Raw genomic sequence first — 18,693 nt, 5'->3', positions numbered from 1 at the left:
GTTTCAACAACCTTAAAAGTTTGATGCACCTTCATCACATATTGTTTCAGTGCATTTTTTACCGCATCTTTACTGTCAAAATCCATGCCAACATATAATTCTTGTCCAACATTAAAAGTCGTTGGCATGTCCAGACCACAAATGTCCTCCTCGTCCGGATGACTCCAATTGATATTATTATAATGCATAGCATCATTCCAAAATGGATTTTGAATTTGTGGTACACCTAATAATTTTTTAAAAAAATCATGTAAAGAAACTACTCCTATTTAGTTACCATTAAATACAATTCTCATAAAAAGATAGATGTATTCAACTAATTTTGTATTGCACAAACATTTACCTTCGGTTGGGTGAACAATTGAAACTGGTTCAACGATGTCAGTGACTTCATCGTCTGTATCAGATATTCCATCATCACTATCATCTTCATTGAACGACTCTTCAACGTATGAGTTAGATGCAAGGTAATCGTCATCATCATCATCTTCATCATCATGAAAATTACTTATATTTCTTGGCAGTTCCGATTCATGATGAGATACATTACGTCCACATGACGTAACAGAATTTGCAGCATGAAACATCGAACCACCAGCAACATCCTTTTCTACGTACAATTCTAAAACTGACATTTGTTGTTGTTGTTGAAAACTTTCGATCATAGTTTCAACATCTTCGTCATCACAAATTTGCAATGCAACATATTTTCCTGAAACTAAAAATCTACAACTTATAGTAGAAATAATTTCATTATTTTCTAACTTTACCTTATCTCCAATTTTTTTTTTCAAAGCATTGAAACTAATTCCGCGTTTAATCTGAATGGCCTTTTTACTGCCTTCAAATATTACACCATCACTGTCTTCATATACTCTTCCATTGAAATACAACACTGTAATAATTGAATTCATGATATACCTACATCATCAAAATTAATAATAATTAATCATAACAATAGGAGTTTTAAAATAAATAATTACTCATACTAATTTTATAATAAAAATTCTAATTAAAAAAATTAATTCACTTAAACTTTGCCTTCGAATATTAGTCTAACAAATAAAATCATTACTTCAATTAAATATCAAATATTTATTTGCTTCCTCTATTAAACTTAAACTTCACATTCATACTTTATTCTAAAAAAAAGTACTCTAATTAAATAATTTATGGAAAATTCCTCAACTTTAAAAAAATTCCAGACAAACACAAAATGGAAGGGTTATAAATGAAAGGATTACACTTAAAAAAATTTCAGACGGAACATGGCCAACACGCCTAGGCGCCCCCATATTTGTATCTTTGAAGTCGTTTTTCAGTACTAATTAACGAGAACAACTTACTTAACTCAAATGACATATATTCGGTAATGAAGGATATATCATATATATATACATATGACAAAATTAGTAGGAAAGTATACTATCTATATATAGGAATGGAGGACACAGATAAATAAGGCGCAATTTTTCCTCCATCTCTACTTAATAGTCTCAATGGTTAATTAATTAAATTACATGCATGTATATGTAAGGCAAAAAATATTCGGTGAACAACTAATTTGAAACTCAGTGAGACAAGGAGATAAAAGAAATATATACAATTCAAGTATAATAACTAATATGATATATGTGATAAAAACAAAGAGATACAAAATTAGTGAGTGTTAAAGAATTAATTCAACTATATTTTTTAATTTTATGCACTAGTCATTGCTTGGAGAGAAAAAATATTCACCTACTATTTTTCGAAAACTGGACAAGTATTAGACCTGATCTAGTATAAAATAATCTAAAAATCCAAGTAAACTTCTTTTATGATTATTAAAAATCAATAAATTACTAATAAATATAGTAACGAAAAATTGTTATTCCCATGTTAGTAAATTTAAATGACGGGACTTTTAAAATTGGTAATATTTTTCTTATTGTTTTTATAATTAAAATTACAATTTCTTTTTGTTAACTTATACTAAATTTTTATTACAAGTAAAATAATACTTCGTACTCAGACCAAACAACAAAATACTTAAGAAATAGCATGTAATTATTTTTTGTCTTAAATTAAATTATATGTCAAATAATAATTCAGACGCAAAAACCATTAACAAAAAGGCTTACAAATAATTACTACTAATATTTTTTAAATTTAAAATGTAATTTACAAAATTAATACACTTAAATTTGAGCTTCAAATTTCATTCTAACCATAATATTTGTTACTTCAAAATAAAAAATTTGTACATCATAAATAAACAAAATGAAAGAAAACTTTAATTAAATAAATATAAAACATCCTTACTTACTATAGAATCAAACTTCAAAACTGCGTCTTCCTCTTTCACAATACTCTCTTCGGTCTCAAATCTATGCAAGTGCAGAGTGTGATTCTAGTTTGCTCTATTTAAAGAATTTTTTTAGCAAAAAGCAACGTACACCATTATTAAAGTAACTCTGTATGGAAGTCACCTCCTACATGCGTAGCTGATTAAGCTGTCATGCATGCATGTCATTTATGATTTCTCTATCCAATACAGTGCCCTATTCTCCTCCCTAGTCTGCATAAAAAAAAATTCAATGCATGTGAACCGTAACTGCATCAGGCTTGAGTCTCATCATTCAGCATCACTCTCCAAGCTTCAGTCCCATCAAATCTATGCAAGTGGAGTGGTTTAAAATTATTATTATTATATAGAGAACTGTATGTTTGATTTATGGGAAAAAAGTATAAGAAGAGAAAAATAAGGAAGGAAAAGGAATACAAAATATATAAATCTTTTTTTTTTCAAATTGTATGATAAGAAAGAAATAAAAGATAAGAAAATTAGTATTGTTCTCTTCTTGTTTAGTTGTATAGAAACAAGAATAAAAAATGTGTTCAAAATTATAAAAAAAATTAAAACTAAAAAGATAAATCAAAATGAGAAAAAAATTGTTTAATTTGTGCATGAAAGAGTATATTTTTTCTGTTTTCCATCTTCTTTGAACAGAATAATTTTTTAGTTTATTCCCACAAAAATGTTTTCAGTCTTCTAAATAAATAAAAAGGTAAACGATGAAAAAGATACCCTCACCTTTTTCATGATTTGGCTTTTCCTACTACTTGGACATTTTGGAAAAACAAACATTATTATCTCTCTATTTCTCTTTATAAGTGTGTCTATATGCATGCTGTATATAATAATATGATGAAGATGTATTAAATGAAAAATGAGAAAAATTAATTTTAATCATTACATTATAATTATAAAAAGTTGATGCTTAATATTAAAACTTCAATTTTTAATACATGATTATCAAAGTCACAGAGTAATAAAACTTTACATTAGTTAAAAAACAATACCTTACGTGTTTGTGTATACGCATGCTGCCATGAAAGCCTTCATTCATGTGAACAAGGTGCAGGCTTTTTTCAGAAACAAAGCTAGCCTATCCCGCCAGCTCGAAAGGTGGGATCCTCTCTCCCCCTATCCCGCAACCGCCAGTGGCGGTACCGCCTGCAACACCCTTCTCTCACCTGTCCCGCCAGCTCCAAGGGCGGGACCACCCCCTCTCTCCTATCCCGCCATCTCCAAGGGCGGGACACCTCTCTCTCTCCCATCCCGCCAATGCTGCTGGCGGCACCCCTCCCCCTCTCTCCTAGTCAGCCCCTATCCCGCCATTGCCACTGGCGGTTCAAGCTTCCCGCCAGTGTCAATGGCGGCACCCACGTAGAAAACAAACCCCCCCCCCCCCCCCGTAATTTCTTATAAATCAGACCCTATTGAGTAAATAGTTTCTAAAACCAACCCTCCTCCGTAAATTTGCCTAGTTCTTACTTCTTAGTATAGTTCCTCTGTGTCACTACAAGAAGTAAGGTATCATGTCCTTTTCCCTAGGTCCAAGCATTGCGACGACCATGTTTCGTTTACACGGTTTACTACAAAATTATTGATGTTTAAGATCGTGTATATTGTATATAAATATAAGAAAACTTATAATTACTCATAAATTATGTTGAATCAATCAATTGGACTCTCTTAATTTTATAATACCTTAATTAACAGTATAAGTTATAAACGTGGTTTGCTATTTGTTGAAGTACTTTTTAAATAAGCTACTAGTATTTGTAAAGATTAAATATAGTTATTTAAAATAGGAACATATATAAAAAAATAATTAATGAGACTTCAAAATTAAGACATTAACAATTTTTAAAATAAAAATAAGAAGCTAAAATATCAATATAGTTTTGGAATGGATGGAGCAATGTTATTGGACTCTTCTCGAATCGTCGGGTTGACCCATCAAACGAGACATTAGTTGGATCACATGACCTGATACGAACTTATCTGATTGAGTTCGACTTGGTTTTAAACTAATGACTTGATAACTTAGTTAACTTGACTTCAATTTATATCTTATACTTGTGTTGCTTATAAATTTATTTACTTTTTTATAGAGCATAACCACATTTTAAAATTTAAGATGATAAAATTGTGGTTATTTTTCAATTTCTCCCTAACTAAGTTGTGTGTATTAGATTATATCTGAGAGTGTACAACATTGATAATTTTAATAAATAGATGATAATAATATGTTTTTAACTCTAACTTAAGGTTGTGTATACTGAATTTTGAAAAAAAAAAGCATGTTGTGTGCTCCAAGTTTATAATTATGCTTCTAAACATTTAAGGTTTAAATCTGTGTGCACATTAGTATTTATCAAATTATTTTCAAAATTAATAATCTAAACCGAATCATATGCATTAAATAGTAATTTATTGGATCAACATGTGACTCAATGATCCTATTTTGATCAAGTCAAAAACTTATCTTGAATATGATAGTATTGGAAGGAAGTATTATTTCAATTCATTATTTTTTTTCTATTAAATGATATTTCTTATTATATTTACATTTTTCTCTTTTTTCTTCTCAAAAGCTTCATTCAATTCTATTGATTTAGTGTGATTTAGGTAGCAAAATTTCTTATAAATATTTTTATTCAATGTAAAAGTTATTTGAAGTTATTTTAAATTTAGAATTAATTTTTCAGCATGAAATAAAGCATGTAAAAATTTACACGTTAGTTACTATTTCCACGTGATTTTAAAAAATCCAACCATAAAATCAAGCACGCACTTTAGTAGGATGAAACTACGAAAAACAGAAACACAATTTCCAAAATCGATCGATTTGTTTGATGTGTTGAATAAGGTGGGTAGAAAAGATGAGACCCTTTTCGTCCAAAAATGGACAAAAATTTCCTTGCATTTCTACACCTTATCTTCTTGCCCCTTTTTTTCTTTCATCTTTCTTTTCTTTTCTTTTACTTTCCTTCCTAAACCAAATATATGCCAATGATATGTTTCATAGAAAAGATAGGGGAAAAATGAATAGAATGTTAGATGATTTTTTACCTTAGTTGGTAGAAAAGAAAAATAAATAAAAGTTAAAATATGTATAAAATGACAAAATATTCTAAATAAAGAAACAAATATGTAAAAATTAGTTTTATCTAGTTATTGTATACATGAAAGTTATTCCTTCTTCTATTTTATTCAATACTTGGAAGAAGTATGTAAAAATAAGTATTATTTAGTTCCCCTTCTTAACTACCAATCTATAAAAACAAAAAACTACTAATCTACATTTATTAAAAGGATATCTTTTTTATTTTGGCCTCCTTCTACCAAAGAAATCCCTCTCTCTTATTCATTCACCTGAGAAAAAAAGACTTTAATTTTTATATATTATATTATTAATGTAAAACATCATTAGTTGGGTCAAATAATTAGATTTAAGTAATTTTAGAAATAAGTTATTATTATGAATGCTAACAATTTTTAATTATATCACAATTCCTAAAAATTCCTTAATACACTTAGTTCTTTTCAATTAATAAATTCAGTTTTTTTATTTTTTATCTGCCCAAGACAAGATTGTCTTCCATCAAAAGATGTCTATGGTCTTGAAAAAAATGAAAAAAAAATTCTAGAGACAACTTTTCATCCAAATATAAGGTATTTTTGTAATCTAATTTTCTCAAATTAAATTTTAATTTATTTTTCTTCACTGATAAAGAAATTTAATTTGAGAAAACTAGATTATAAAAGTATTATATATTTACTTTCTATTTAATGAAATCTAATTTAGCTAATCGAGTCAAGTGTGTTTATTATTGTAAATCTTTTGTCTTCTTGATTCATATGAATAAAAAAAATTACTATTCTTTTACAAAACGTTTGTTATTATTTGTTGGTTCTTTGTATAAGTTCTGCTACTCTTAAACCTGCACAAGATCAGAAATCAGAAAAACAAAAAACAAGCACAATAGAGCAAGACCCAAAGATTTACGTGGTTCGGCAATGCGCCTACATCCACGGGAAAGTGCAGCTCCTCATCATCACATTGATCATGAAATTACAAGTTCAATACAAGTAGCAGCTAGCTTTGATCTCTCTTGGTTTCTCTTTTCAAAACCTCTCTCAATCACCTAGCTCACTACCTCCTTTAAGAACTCTCTGAATTTCTTGCAACTCCTCTATTTTTGCAGCCTCAAAAAAACTCTCTCTGTGTATTACATGATCAAAAGTATATATACACTCTAAAAGCTAGGTGATTGATGCCTAAAGTAACTTGACTCCAAATCAGCAAGTGTCTATCTTGTGATTCAGGGCTGCACTTCTACCAATCTGCTTTAGGCATCTTCAAAATTAATTTATCAAGTCCAGGGAGTGCTTGAACTTGACACTAGATAAGGACTTTATGAACATATCAGTCGGGTTTTCTTCTGTTGAAACCTTCTCCACCCTCACCTTCGCAGATTCAATCACATCTCTGATGAAGTGTAGTTTCACATCTATGTGCTTTGTCCTCTCATGGTACATTTGGTGATTTGCTAAGTGGATGACACTTTGACTGTCACAGTGAATTGTGACACATGACTGTGTTATTCCAAGTTCATTTACCATGCCTTTAAGCTAGATTGCTTCCTTCACTCCTTCAGCTAGGGCCATGTATTCTGCTTCAGTAGTTAAAAGAGCAACAACTGATTGTTGATTTGCTTTCCAACTGATTATTGTACCAAACAAAGTAAACACATATCTAGTTAAAAACTTTCTTATATCTACATTTCCTGCAAAATCTGCATCTACATAGCCTGTGATTGTTGCCTCATGTGTTGTCTTCTTGTACCTTAATCCAACTTTCAAAGATCCATTTAGATACTTTAGTGTCCACTTCACAGCTTCCCAGTGTGTACTGCTAGGATCTCCCACGAATCTGCTTATAATACTTACAGCATGAGCCAAATCAGGTCTGCTGCAAGCCATTCCATACATTATGCTTTCAACACCACTGGCATAGGGTGTTTGATTCATTTTACACCTTTCTTCAGTTGTTTCTGGTGCTTGAGTGACAGATAGCTTTGTATGATGGCCAAGTGGTGTACTGACAGGTTTGCTTTGATGCATCCTAAACCTTTCCACCACTTTCTTGAGGTAATTGTTTTGGGACAGGAATAGTTCACCCTTTGCTCTATCCCTATGAATATCAATTTCGAGTATCCTTCTAGCTGACCCTAGATCTTTCATCTCAAATTTTGTGTTCAAGCTTTCTTTGAGTTTCCTAATCTCTTCCTTATTAGCACTCGCTATGAGGATGTCATCCGCATACAAGAAAAGGTAAAGAACACACACTTTCCCATTTTTCAGGATATATACACAGCTGTCATATTTGTTTCTAATGAAGACATATCTGATCAAGAACTCATCAAATTTCAAGTACCACATTCGAGGGCTTTGCTTCAGTCCATACAAGGATTTTTTCAGCAAGCACACTTTGTTCTCCCCTTCTTCAAAACCTTCAAGCTGGTTCATGTAAATGGTTTCCTTCAGATTTCCATGGAGAAAAACTGTTTTAACATCTAGCTGTTCAAGTTCCAAATCATACTGATTTACCAGACCAAGTATGATTCTAATTGAACAATGCTTCACAACTGGTGAAAAAAAATCTCATTGTAATCAGTTCCTTCAACCTATGTAAAGCCTTTTGCTACCAATCTTGCCTTGAATCTAGGTCTTTCTACTCCTAGAATGCCTTCTTTCTTCTTGAAAATCCACTTACATCCAACAGCCTTCTGCTTCTTGGGTTGATCCACAAGTATCCAGGTCTTGTTCTTTCTTAAGGATTCCATTTCTTCATTCATTGCCTGAAGCCACAGCTGTCTATCTTCACTTTCAATTGCTTCCCTCCAGGTCTTTGGTTCTGAATTTTGAATCTCCTCAACAACACTCAAGGTATAGCAGATAATATCAGCATGACCATGCCTCTTTGGAGGCTTATCACCTTTTTTTCTCTATCTCTAGCCAATTGATAATTAGACAAGTCATGCTGAGTAGCCAACTCTTCATTATCTCCAGCTTCTCCTTGATCAGTGTGATCAATAGCATCTCCACTGTCATGATCTGAAATCTCAGAATGCTCCACCTCAAAATTGGTATTCTCACTACTTGAGCGGTTATCCTTTTGCTCCTTACTTAGCATTGTCATTCTGCTCTCATCAAAGGTTACATCCCTGCTGATGATGCATCTTGTCTCACCAAGTTCCAATTTCCACAGCTTGTACCCTTTAACTCCTTCAGGATATCCAATGAACACACACTTTATAGCTCTTGCATCTAGCTTTCCTTGTTTAACATGAGCAAAGGCCAGTGATCCAAACACCTTTAATCCTAAATAATCAGGTGGTTCCCCACTCCGAGCTTCCATTGGTGTCTTGAAACCTAAGGTTGATGAAGGGCATCTATTAATCAAATATGCTGCTATGTTTGCAGCTTCTCCCCAAAAGGTATTTGGCAGTCCTGCACTTAGTAGCATGCACCTCACTTTTTCCAAAATGGTCTTATTCATCCTTTCTGCTAAACCATTCTGTTGTGGTGTGTGAGGGACTGTTTTGTGCCTTTTGATGCCTATTTTCCTGCAAAACTCATTGAACTGCTCTGAAACAAACTCCAAGCCATTGTCAGTCCTTAAAACTTTTAATTTTGTACCAAGTTGATTTCCAATAAGAGTATGCCATTCTCTGAATTTTTGAAAAGATTCTGACTTATTTTTCAAAACATACAATCATACTCTTCTGGAGAAATCATCTATGATGGTGAGAAAGTATGAGCTTCCACCATGAGTTTTTCCTCTAGATGGTCCCCATAAATCAAAATGGACATACTCAAAAGGCCTAGATGAAACATGAATACCTGTGCCAAAGCTTATTCTATGTGATTTACTAAGCACACAATGATCACAAAATTCAAGTTTATCTAGTTTATCACCACCTAACAGATTTTGTTTCTCAAGTTCATGTAATCCTCTTTCACTAACATGACCTAATCTCAAATGCCAAAGTTTTGTTTTATCAATCAATGTATTACTAGCTACCGATGCATGCCCAATAATCGTGGAACCTTCAAGAATAAACAAGCCATTACTTTTATTCTTGTTACCCTTAGCTATGATTAAAGATCCATTTGAAATCTTAAGAACACCATTTAAAATTCTAGTTGAGTATCCTAGATCATCAAACATGTTTATGGAAATAAGATTTCTTTTGAGTTTTGGAATGTACCTTACATTTTTCAGTAGATACTCTCTGTTATCAAACATCTTTAGTCTCACAGTTTCAATGCCTTGTACCTTGCAGGGGTAGTTTGTGACACCATCTACCCCGACATATATATAAATAAATAAAATATATTGGTAAACAAAATCACATGGGTAAAAGGTTCACATTCACTTCAATTACCAAATAAAACTCATTAAAAACATATTCGACTCAAAATAAGGCCGTCAAAATTTACAAAAATATTTTGTTAAATCAGTGAGGTGAAATAAAATAGACTAACATCATAAAATTAACATAAAAACTTATATCCCAATGTCACATTTTATCAGAACGTTGTGTCCCGACGTCCTTCAGCACAATATTCCTTAAAGCAGTTCACCTAGTCATCTGCTCCCCCGATACCAAAGTTCAAGATCATCACAGGATCCAAACACAAACATCAAACTGGGAGTGAATTATCACATTCCTAACTAATAGAGAAACAAGACAACTAGATATACATATCATATAAACCAAATAAAACTTACTTACACGTAATTCACGTAATTCCACCACTTTGTCATTCAAAGTTCACTTTTCATCTATCAATCACACTTTTCAATCATCAATCACATTACACAAGAATCACACGCTCTGATCAAGACATAATAACACCTTAATTTCATAATAAACAATCAGCAAGCGCATGAGACAATTATGCTAAGACTCAAGCCTACATGCAATGTGGTACCATGTCAGTGAAAAACCACCTTGGGGTACTTAGGAGTACATAACAAGACACACCACACAATGGGTTTGTCAGGTCACTCTCACTAAGTAAGATCATAGGGAGACAAGTCAGGGTCACGATGTTTTGCAAGAATGTTCCAACCATATGGGATCAGCATAGGCTTAAAGGAGCACTCAAACCCGATGACCCCCAAGGCCTACACTCCGAAGAGTCCATCAGGGCCTCTCCCTCCAAATTCAGGTCCAACCCCTAAAATCATTTTAGCACACAAACACTGCTAGTGAATTATACAATACCCACGACCTCACACTCGTGTCTTAAACACGTACAACATATTGCGCTACAATTTAACACTGGTTCCTAAATAGGAACCTACACTTTCTCTTTAACACTGGTTCCTAAATAGGAAATCTACACTTTCTCTTTAACATTGCGCATTTACACTTTTCTCAAGATAACACTGGTCGGGTTATTGTATAATTCACAGCTTACAACACAAATAATGTCACATCAAGAGTTAATCACACACTTATTCACAACCAAAATTCATTCACAATTTCACATCTCATAATGTCGCAATCCACCATCACATGTTTTCACGTATCTCACAATTCAACACCTGTTCTACTTTACATTTTTACTCGATCTCAATAACAATATTATAATCTCAAGGCAACATATTATTCCACAATTCATCACATATTTCATTTATAAGCACTGCTCATGAATTATACAATACCATGACCTCACACTCATGTTTCAAACATGTTTAACACAATTGCGCTACAATTTAACACTGGTTCCTAACTAGGAACATACACTTTCTCTTTAACATTGCACATAAACACTGGTTAGGTTATTGTATAATTCATAGCTCACGATATAATTAATGTAACATCTAGTGTTAACACATCCACTTATTCACAATCGAATATCATGTTCACACTTTAACATCTCATAACATCACATCAACCATCTCATAATATTCTCAATGATATTCATAAGGTACAACATACACATGTTCATGAAATTTAACCATAATATTCTCAAACTCCAACACTTAATAATTTTTGGAATCATACTATAACACTCTACAATATTAATTACATAAATTATTAATATAAATAACTACCTCTATATCTATAAACTAGCATACATCATATTGAATCACAAATTTCAAAGTAAGCTTTCAATGCACAAATTTTAAATAATTATATGAACACTTTGGTCAGTTTCAATTATGATATTAATTTTTTAAATTATATATAAAAACCTAAACAACAAGAAAAAGAGAAAATACAAAATCAATATCTCTCTCTAAATTTTTCCTTACTTTATTTCATCAATTCATATTAATTAGAAAAAGTACTTGATTTATAGAGTTCACGCTCAACACAATAGCATATCAATTTCACAAAAATTGGTCTGTCAAACATATATAATTCACTGTAATAATTATAAGGATAAAATGAAAATTACAAAAACACCCCCAAAACTCATTCCAATTGATATCTCTAAGGATCCCTACACATGTTCTCACTAATTCCCAATTGTGAATAACTCATCCCTTACCTATAAGTGGGCTCACGTGTCTTCCAACAACGACAGTGGCATCTCTAGTGGTTCCCTGAGATTCCTCCAATTTTTCCTCCGACTGCTCTGATAGAGTTCCCAAACGTCAGAGAGACGGAGAAGAGATTGAAACCTTCACTTGTATTGTCTTCATGCGATTCCTTTTTCTCCCTCCACGAACATTATCTCGCAAATCCCAACGGTGAAAGATTTCAAAATTGAATTTCAAACAACATATCCAAATTTTATGCAAAATCCAACGGTTAAAGAAACCAGGATCGTAATTTTACTGAGACCGTTTTGGGTTTCTACAGGAAAGGAAAAGGCTATAATGCAAAAGGTATTTCTCTTAGCTCAAAGATGATATCCAAATTCCCAACGGTGAGAATGCTCGGAATTGGGATGCAAACATAGTGCTCAAATTTCACCACGATCCAACGGTGAACAAGTCCGAGATCGTCGTTTTTCTGAGACAGGTTAGGTGGCCTGCGAGAAAAAGAGAGAGTTTTGGGAGAAGAGAGAAGAAACGAAATTGTGAGGCAGATGAGTCAGTCTGAAAACTGACCTAGCATGTTGTTATTTATAGCTAGGGGCATTTACGACCTATTATTTACTCTATTTATTTATTTATTATTTATTATTTTATAAAAACAAACTTTATTTTATTCTCTATCAAACAAATAAACAAAATACCCTTTTTATTTTCTCTCAAATCATTATTTTAATTAATAATTATATCTCCTTATTTATTTATTTATAAAATCTCATCATTTTTTTAAAATTCTATTTATTTATAAATAACAATCATTTTTAATCTAGTTTACGAAAATTGAGATGTTACATAGTTGTCTCCTAGCAGTACAGCTCGTGCTGGTTTCAGTTCCAAGGTCTCAAAATAGTCCTTTCTCGGGCTGCTATGATATGAGCATCCAGAATCCATAATTCATTCTGTTTGTGTTTTGGTATTAGAAGCTACTAAAACACCTGCACTCTCATAACCCTTCAACTATGTCAGCAGAGTCCAAAGATCCTTTCTTGATCTTGTCTGGGCAGTCTTTCTTGAAATGACCAGTTTTGTGACAATTAAAGCATTTGAACTTTATTTTCTGGCCATTCTTTGAATCCATTGACCTTGATCTGGACTTCTTTCCTCTTGTTCCCTTCTTTTCATTCCTTCCCTTTGAAATGTTCAGGCTTTCGCCATTATCCTCAGATTTGGAGTCTTGCTGTTTTTGCATCTCCTTGGTCCTTATTGAGGTCTAGACTTCTTCTAGGGTAATGACTTGATGTTTGCCATAAAGAATTGCATCCTTGAAATGTTCAACGGATTTTAGTAAGGAATTCAGAAGCAAGAGAGTTTTATCCTCCTCTTCAAGCTTTACTTCAATATTTTCCAAATCATCAAGAATCTTGTTGAAATCAGCCAATTGTTCAGTGGCTGTTCTTGACTCTGTCATCTTGAAGGTGTACAGTTGTTGCTTCAAGCATAGCCGATTTGCAAGGGACTTTGTCATATACAATGACTCCAGTTTCAACCACATTGAGGCTACTGTCTTTTCTCTTGCAACTTCTCTTAAAGTTTTATCTCCAAGGCATAGAATGATTGTACTTCTGGCTCTATCAATCATCTTTGATTTCTCTTTTGAGCTTAGAGATTCATACATCCTTTCTTCTCCTTTAAGAGCTTCTGCACAGTCATGTTGAATCAAGATTGCTTCCATCTTAATTCTCCATAACCCGAAGTCATTTTCCCCTGAAAACTTCTCAATATCGTACTTTTTTGTTCCCATCTTTCTTGATCTTGATCTCCCCACAGACGACGCCACTTGTTGGTTCTTTGTATAAGTTCTCCAACTCTTAAACCTGCACAAGATCAAAAACTAGAAAAACAGAAAACAAGCACAGCAGAATAAGACCCAAAGATTTACGTGGTTTGGCAAGCACCTACATCCACGGGAAAGTGCAGCTCCTCATCATCACATTGATCATGAAATTACAAGTTCAATACAAGCATCAACTAGCTTTGATCTCTCTTGGTTTCTCTTTTCAAAACCTCTCTCAATCACCTAGCTCACTACCTCCTTTAAGAACCCTCTAAATTTCCTGCAACTCCTTTGTCTTTACAGCCTCAAAAAAACTCTTTGTGTATTACATGATCAAAGAGTATATATACACTCTAAAAGCTAGTCCTAGGAACAAAGGCTATACTTTGGTGCCAAAACCAATTCAGTTATAATAACTAAAAACAGTTATGACAACACTACTTTAAAGTCTTCTCACTTGTGCCAATTGTGATTTTGAGTCACACACCACATTATCCATTTAATGAAATTAATTGATCGGTTCTATTACCATCAAATGTAAATGAAGGGTGAATATCTGAAGAAATATTTAGGCGATGAGATCATATCCGTTATAAGTTATAACTTTTGAAAATCAGTTTGATTATCTAGTCAAAACAAAATTTTTGGTAAAACAAACACTAAACCCCATGTTCATTAATATTATGTTTTTGTCTAATTTTCACCCTAATAAATCAACTTACTTCTGTTTGAAGTTCTTTTCTTCTCAGCAAAATAAAGCTATTGTCAAATTCTCTGCATTAATCAATGACAAGGACATCATTTTGGACACTTTCACGTCCTAGGTATATGCATAATAGATGAATTGCCAATATCATTTCTACACTGGCAGTAACCTATTGTTAGCTTATGACAGCATGTGTGTCACTTTCTGCTATTCTCTCCAAGTCAGAAAGCCAGCATTAGCGTTGCAATAGTATAATATTTGCACGCCAACCCCATCTTTTGTTGCCTTCAAAACTTCCACAGTTTCCACTCTTCATTTGTGTTGTAGTAACTTGTGATGAGCCTGAAAAGCAGTGAAAGGAAAATTATGAGAAGGGGTTTCATGTGTCGCTCTCAGGCTTCAACAGCTGTGTGCATGAGTACTCGTGACCCTCGATCTGTAGTTGTGCCTAAGAAGCTTGAAAGAAGAGTGTTTCTTGATGATACAAGGTTGATCAACTATGCCAAGTACTCCAAACTTGTTGAACCTCCAAGGTCTAATCCAGTTCCAAAGATCAAGCTTAGAGGGCAGGATCAGGTTCAAGCCAATGAACCAAGGGAACTTCTGAAAACACAGACAGATAATAATGTCTTTCAGGTTTGTTAAGTTCACATGTGTTCTACTTCACTTGGTGTAGGTTTATGCAAATGTCATTTTTGGCATGAGCATTTTTTTTTTTTTGAGTTTCTCTTACAAATATTATATGGAATACATTGCACTAATTCATGTTTTCTGTTTTCACAACACCAATTTATCATGGAAATGGAGTAAATCTTGTATAGTAGTAGTTCAAAGTTTTAAATATAAGTTATTGAAACAATCAAACAATATACCCTCTTTATGTGACATAACTACATTTATCTGATAATCAAGAAAGCAATCAAAATAATATGTCATAATTAAAACCAGGACCATAAAGAAGCTATGAAATGGAAGTAGAGTTTGGATGATGATTCATAAATGTTGGTCTTGTTGGGCTTTTCAACTACAGTTGCTATGGGGTCAACACAACTCACTAGAGTATGATCCATTTTTCCCCTTTAATTGATTATTTGTTAGATTAATAGCAATGGCTGGGACTATAGCAACCACTAGTGTCAGGTGGATTCAGCAAGGAAACAAATGATCTCCATTATTTGTCTTCCTCATATTTGTCATTTGCAGAGGTTTCAACATGTCTCACATGCATATTACTTGACCGTGTCCCATACATATTCCTTAGAGAAAGCAGAATGATTATGTCCTTTTTGTGCAAATGGGAATTTTATTAGACAAAACACATGAATGTGAATGGTGTTATCAGAGGACACGTCGTTTGATTTTGTCTCTTCTACATAAAAAAAAAAAAAAAAACCCTTCTATATAAATTTTCTATTTTTTTCCTTTATAGTTTGCCACCGAGGAAGGTATGTGCCCTAGAGTCATATATGGTCACTCTCACATATTAAATTTTGAACGGAATAATGGAATCTCTTGTTCAAATCTCTTTATGATTGTATGTGACATACGATAAGAAAATGTTAACACTTCACGTGTACTCTATCATATTTGAAATTTTATTATTGAAGAGTGTTAAATGCAGGTGGTTGTGATGCGGGTTGCAATTCATTGTCAAGGATGTGCTGGAAAGGTGAAAAAACATCTGTCTAAGATGGAAGGTATTCATCAATACTAGTTATATACCCTTATTCACAGGGTAAAAGTAGGGGGAAAAAGTAACACTTGAATAAATCATCTATTCAGCATCATATATTTTTGTATTCTAAAATAAATTGTATATATATCATATAAGCTCTAAGAACACTAGATGGCCCACTTTACCTTATTTGTGGGAGTTTCTGTTTTGTACTTGAGCAAATTTGGGGTTCAGCCAAATGACTGAATTATATTGAGGTTCTAACATTTCTTTTCTTCTTCTTTTTTTGAAAAAAAAAAGGTTCTAACGTTTTTAAACATACAATTTCAGGAGTTACATCATTCAGTATAGATGTAGAATCTAAGAGGGTGACAGTGATGGGGCACATTTCACCAGTAGAAGTCCTTGAGAGTATTTCAAAGGTGAAAAGAGCAGAGTTCTGGACTGCTTGTTAAAGCACTTCAGAGTACCTTAAAAGGGAAGCACAGAAGATGCAGAACTAGAGTCAAAAAGTTAGAAAATTACCTCAGCCATCTCATTTGTTAACATCTTTTATATGGTGGTGGACCTGGTGGTCCTCAACACAATAAAATTAGGGAAGGGGGTGGGTAGAAATCTGCTCAAGTGACTTGATTCTGGTGGTGATGTTCAATGACAATTTAATGGTATCTACCCCCCATTTCCACTTTGCAGTTTTCTTTCTTTTATGGCATTCTAATTATAGTTGCAATGCTTAAAACCAGTGTGAGCAAAAGCTGTTTCACTTCTTGACTTTTGAATTTTCTTTCTCGTCTAGTTATATTTTCCAATTTTCCATAAAAGAATACAAGAGGAAGATGACAAAATAATACAGGTGTCAGTCTCATTATGCAATGTCTCGGCTGTTTAATTTGTCTTATGTCAAATACAATAATCACTTGTGCTCATATATGATTAAATAGACTTGTCATATTTATTCATCTGGTTACGTAGACTTGTCATATTTATTCACCGAGGACAACCTTGTTAAATTTTAGTATTGTCATCGACATGCCTCAAGGTTTATGTGGCAATTGATCTACAGATCGACTACGGACACCTTTTATTAATTTAAAGTTTTAGACAGAACTTTTTTTGGATGAAGTGAAGTAGTTTTTCCAAAAGTACCAAGAATATTACCATCAAGTTGTAACTTAAGTAATGGCCCATAAGATAGGTGAATAGTGGACAGACGTGAAATGTAGTGTAATTAATACTCAAAAGGCACTAATAATACAGAAAATAAGCTGATTGACAGAAATCATAAGGTAATTCAGGCAAAGCATAAGGTAATCACAGAGTGGATGACTTCTTGTATAATAATACTAATGATATAGTGACAGCAGTGTCTTTTTGGGATGAATTACTCTCATTGCAGCTAACAACTTGATCCATCAACACCTTGTTTAGTAATGGCTTTATAAGAAGACACGTTACAAGGGTTAATAGGCCTTAAGTTCTCCAATATAACAGTGATTAGCGTCTCATTCAACTCACCAATAGTAGAAGAATTCTGGAATGCCTCTTTTATCATTCTGCATAACAAAGGCTCCACAATATTCCACTGACTATGCTAAAAAAATACCAGTGTTTTCTCAAAAGAATATGAATATACCAGATTGAATTGAGAACTCAAACCTAATTCTATAATAATTAATTAATAATCGAAGCACAAACCTTAACACCACTTCTGTCTTCCTCTATCATGTAATATTTCATCATCTTTTTATCTACTTTTAAATAAGACTCATTGCATTGTCATGCTTTTTAGTGAAGGAGGTAGGGAAAAAATGAAGAAAATAAAGAGGCAAATGAATACATTAGTACTAAAGGTGAGAGTATACATGTCCGAGTCCACAGATAGATCTGCATAACTTGCGAGCCACACAAACTCGAGTCCTTTTGTGAAAACCGATTAAACAAGTTTAATTTACGAGAGTTCACACAGGCCAAGTGTTCAAGATGTTTACACGCAGGGGGGAGGGGGGAAGAAAGTAACTATTTGCTTTTTAGTCTAGACCATAGATATAGATATTTTATATGAAAGAGAATCTTATTCGAGTTAAATAAAATTATTGTGAATAACAAACCTCTTATTTCTCGAGTTTTCAATATAGATGCATATTCACCTATCTCAATGTTATTGGTTAACAATTCTACTCTAGTTAACTAAAATCATTTTATATGTAAGAGAAAAATAAAATCATATTGGGCTAGACCAAATAATCCGTGAGTCAACTCAGAAATCAAACATATTTGCCAAAGAAATAGATATGCAGAGCAATTTGTGAATTAGACCATTTAAATGTGAAATTATGCAGGTTCATTCAATATAAACTAATGCAAATATGGGTTATTCGAGTTGATCCATTTAACTCAGGGTTAGGCCAGTCCAATCCGCATGCCCACTTATATTTGCTGAAGTTTAGATATGTGTGCGACTGTGCTCTCCTTACATATCTTCTACTAAGTGAACCAATTGAATTGTACTATGTGTGCTCTCCTTACATACCTTATCACCGAACCTTAGAAGAAATTGAACTTGTATCTGATATTTAATTCA

At 33.0% G+C, this 18,693-nt stretch overlaps 1 protein-coding gene across 1 annotated transcript; it reads left to right on the top strand.

The window, feature by feature from the left end:
• Window positions 1-14,598: 14,598 nt before the first annotated feature.
• LOC114412581 (protein SODIUM POTASSIUM ROOT DEFECTIVE 3-like) lies at window positions 14,599-16,851 on the top strand. Its single transcript, XM_028376523.1, has 3 exons — window positions 14,599-15,073; window positions 16,059-16,134; window positions 16,443-16,851. The coding sequence occupies exons 1-3, from the start codon at window positions 14,774-14,776 to the stop codon at window positions 16,565-16,567; spliced, it is 501 nt and encodes a 166-aa protein (XP_028232324.1). The 5' UTR covers window positions 14,599-14,773; the 3' UTR covers window positions 16,568-16,851.
• Window positions 16,852-18,693: the final 1,842 nt, after the last annotated feature.

This window comes from Glycine soja, chromosome 5 (assembly GCF_004193775.1).
Source record: "Glycine soja cultivar W05 chromosome 5, ASM419377v2, whole genome shotgun sequence".
Taxonomy (NCBI): Eukaryota; Viridiplantae; Streptophyta; class Magnoliopsida; order Fabales; family Fabaceae; genus Glycine; species Glycine soja.
Note: the sequence above shows the minus strand (reverse complement) of the source record. Positions and strands in the feature narration are given on the sequence as shown.

Coding starts and splice junctions, on each gene's coding strand:
- LOC114412581 (XM_028376523.1), top strand. CDS start 14,774: ATGAGCCTGAAAAGCAGTGAAAGGAAAATTATGAGAAGGGGTTTCATG. Junction 15,074..16,058: donor CAGATAATAATGTCTTTCAG/GTTTGTTAAGTT, acceptor TGTTAAATGCAG/GTGGTTGTGATGCGGGTTGC. Junction 16,135..16,442: donor ACATCTGTCTAAGATGGAAG/GTATTCATCAAT, acceptor ATACAATTTCAG/GAGTTACATCATTCAGTATA.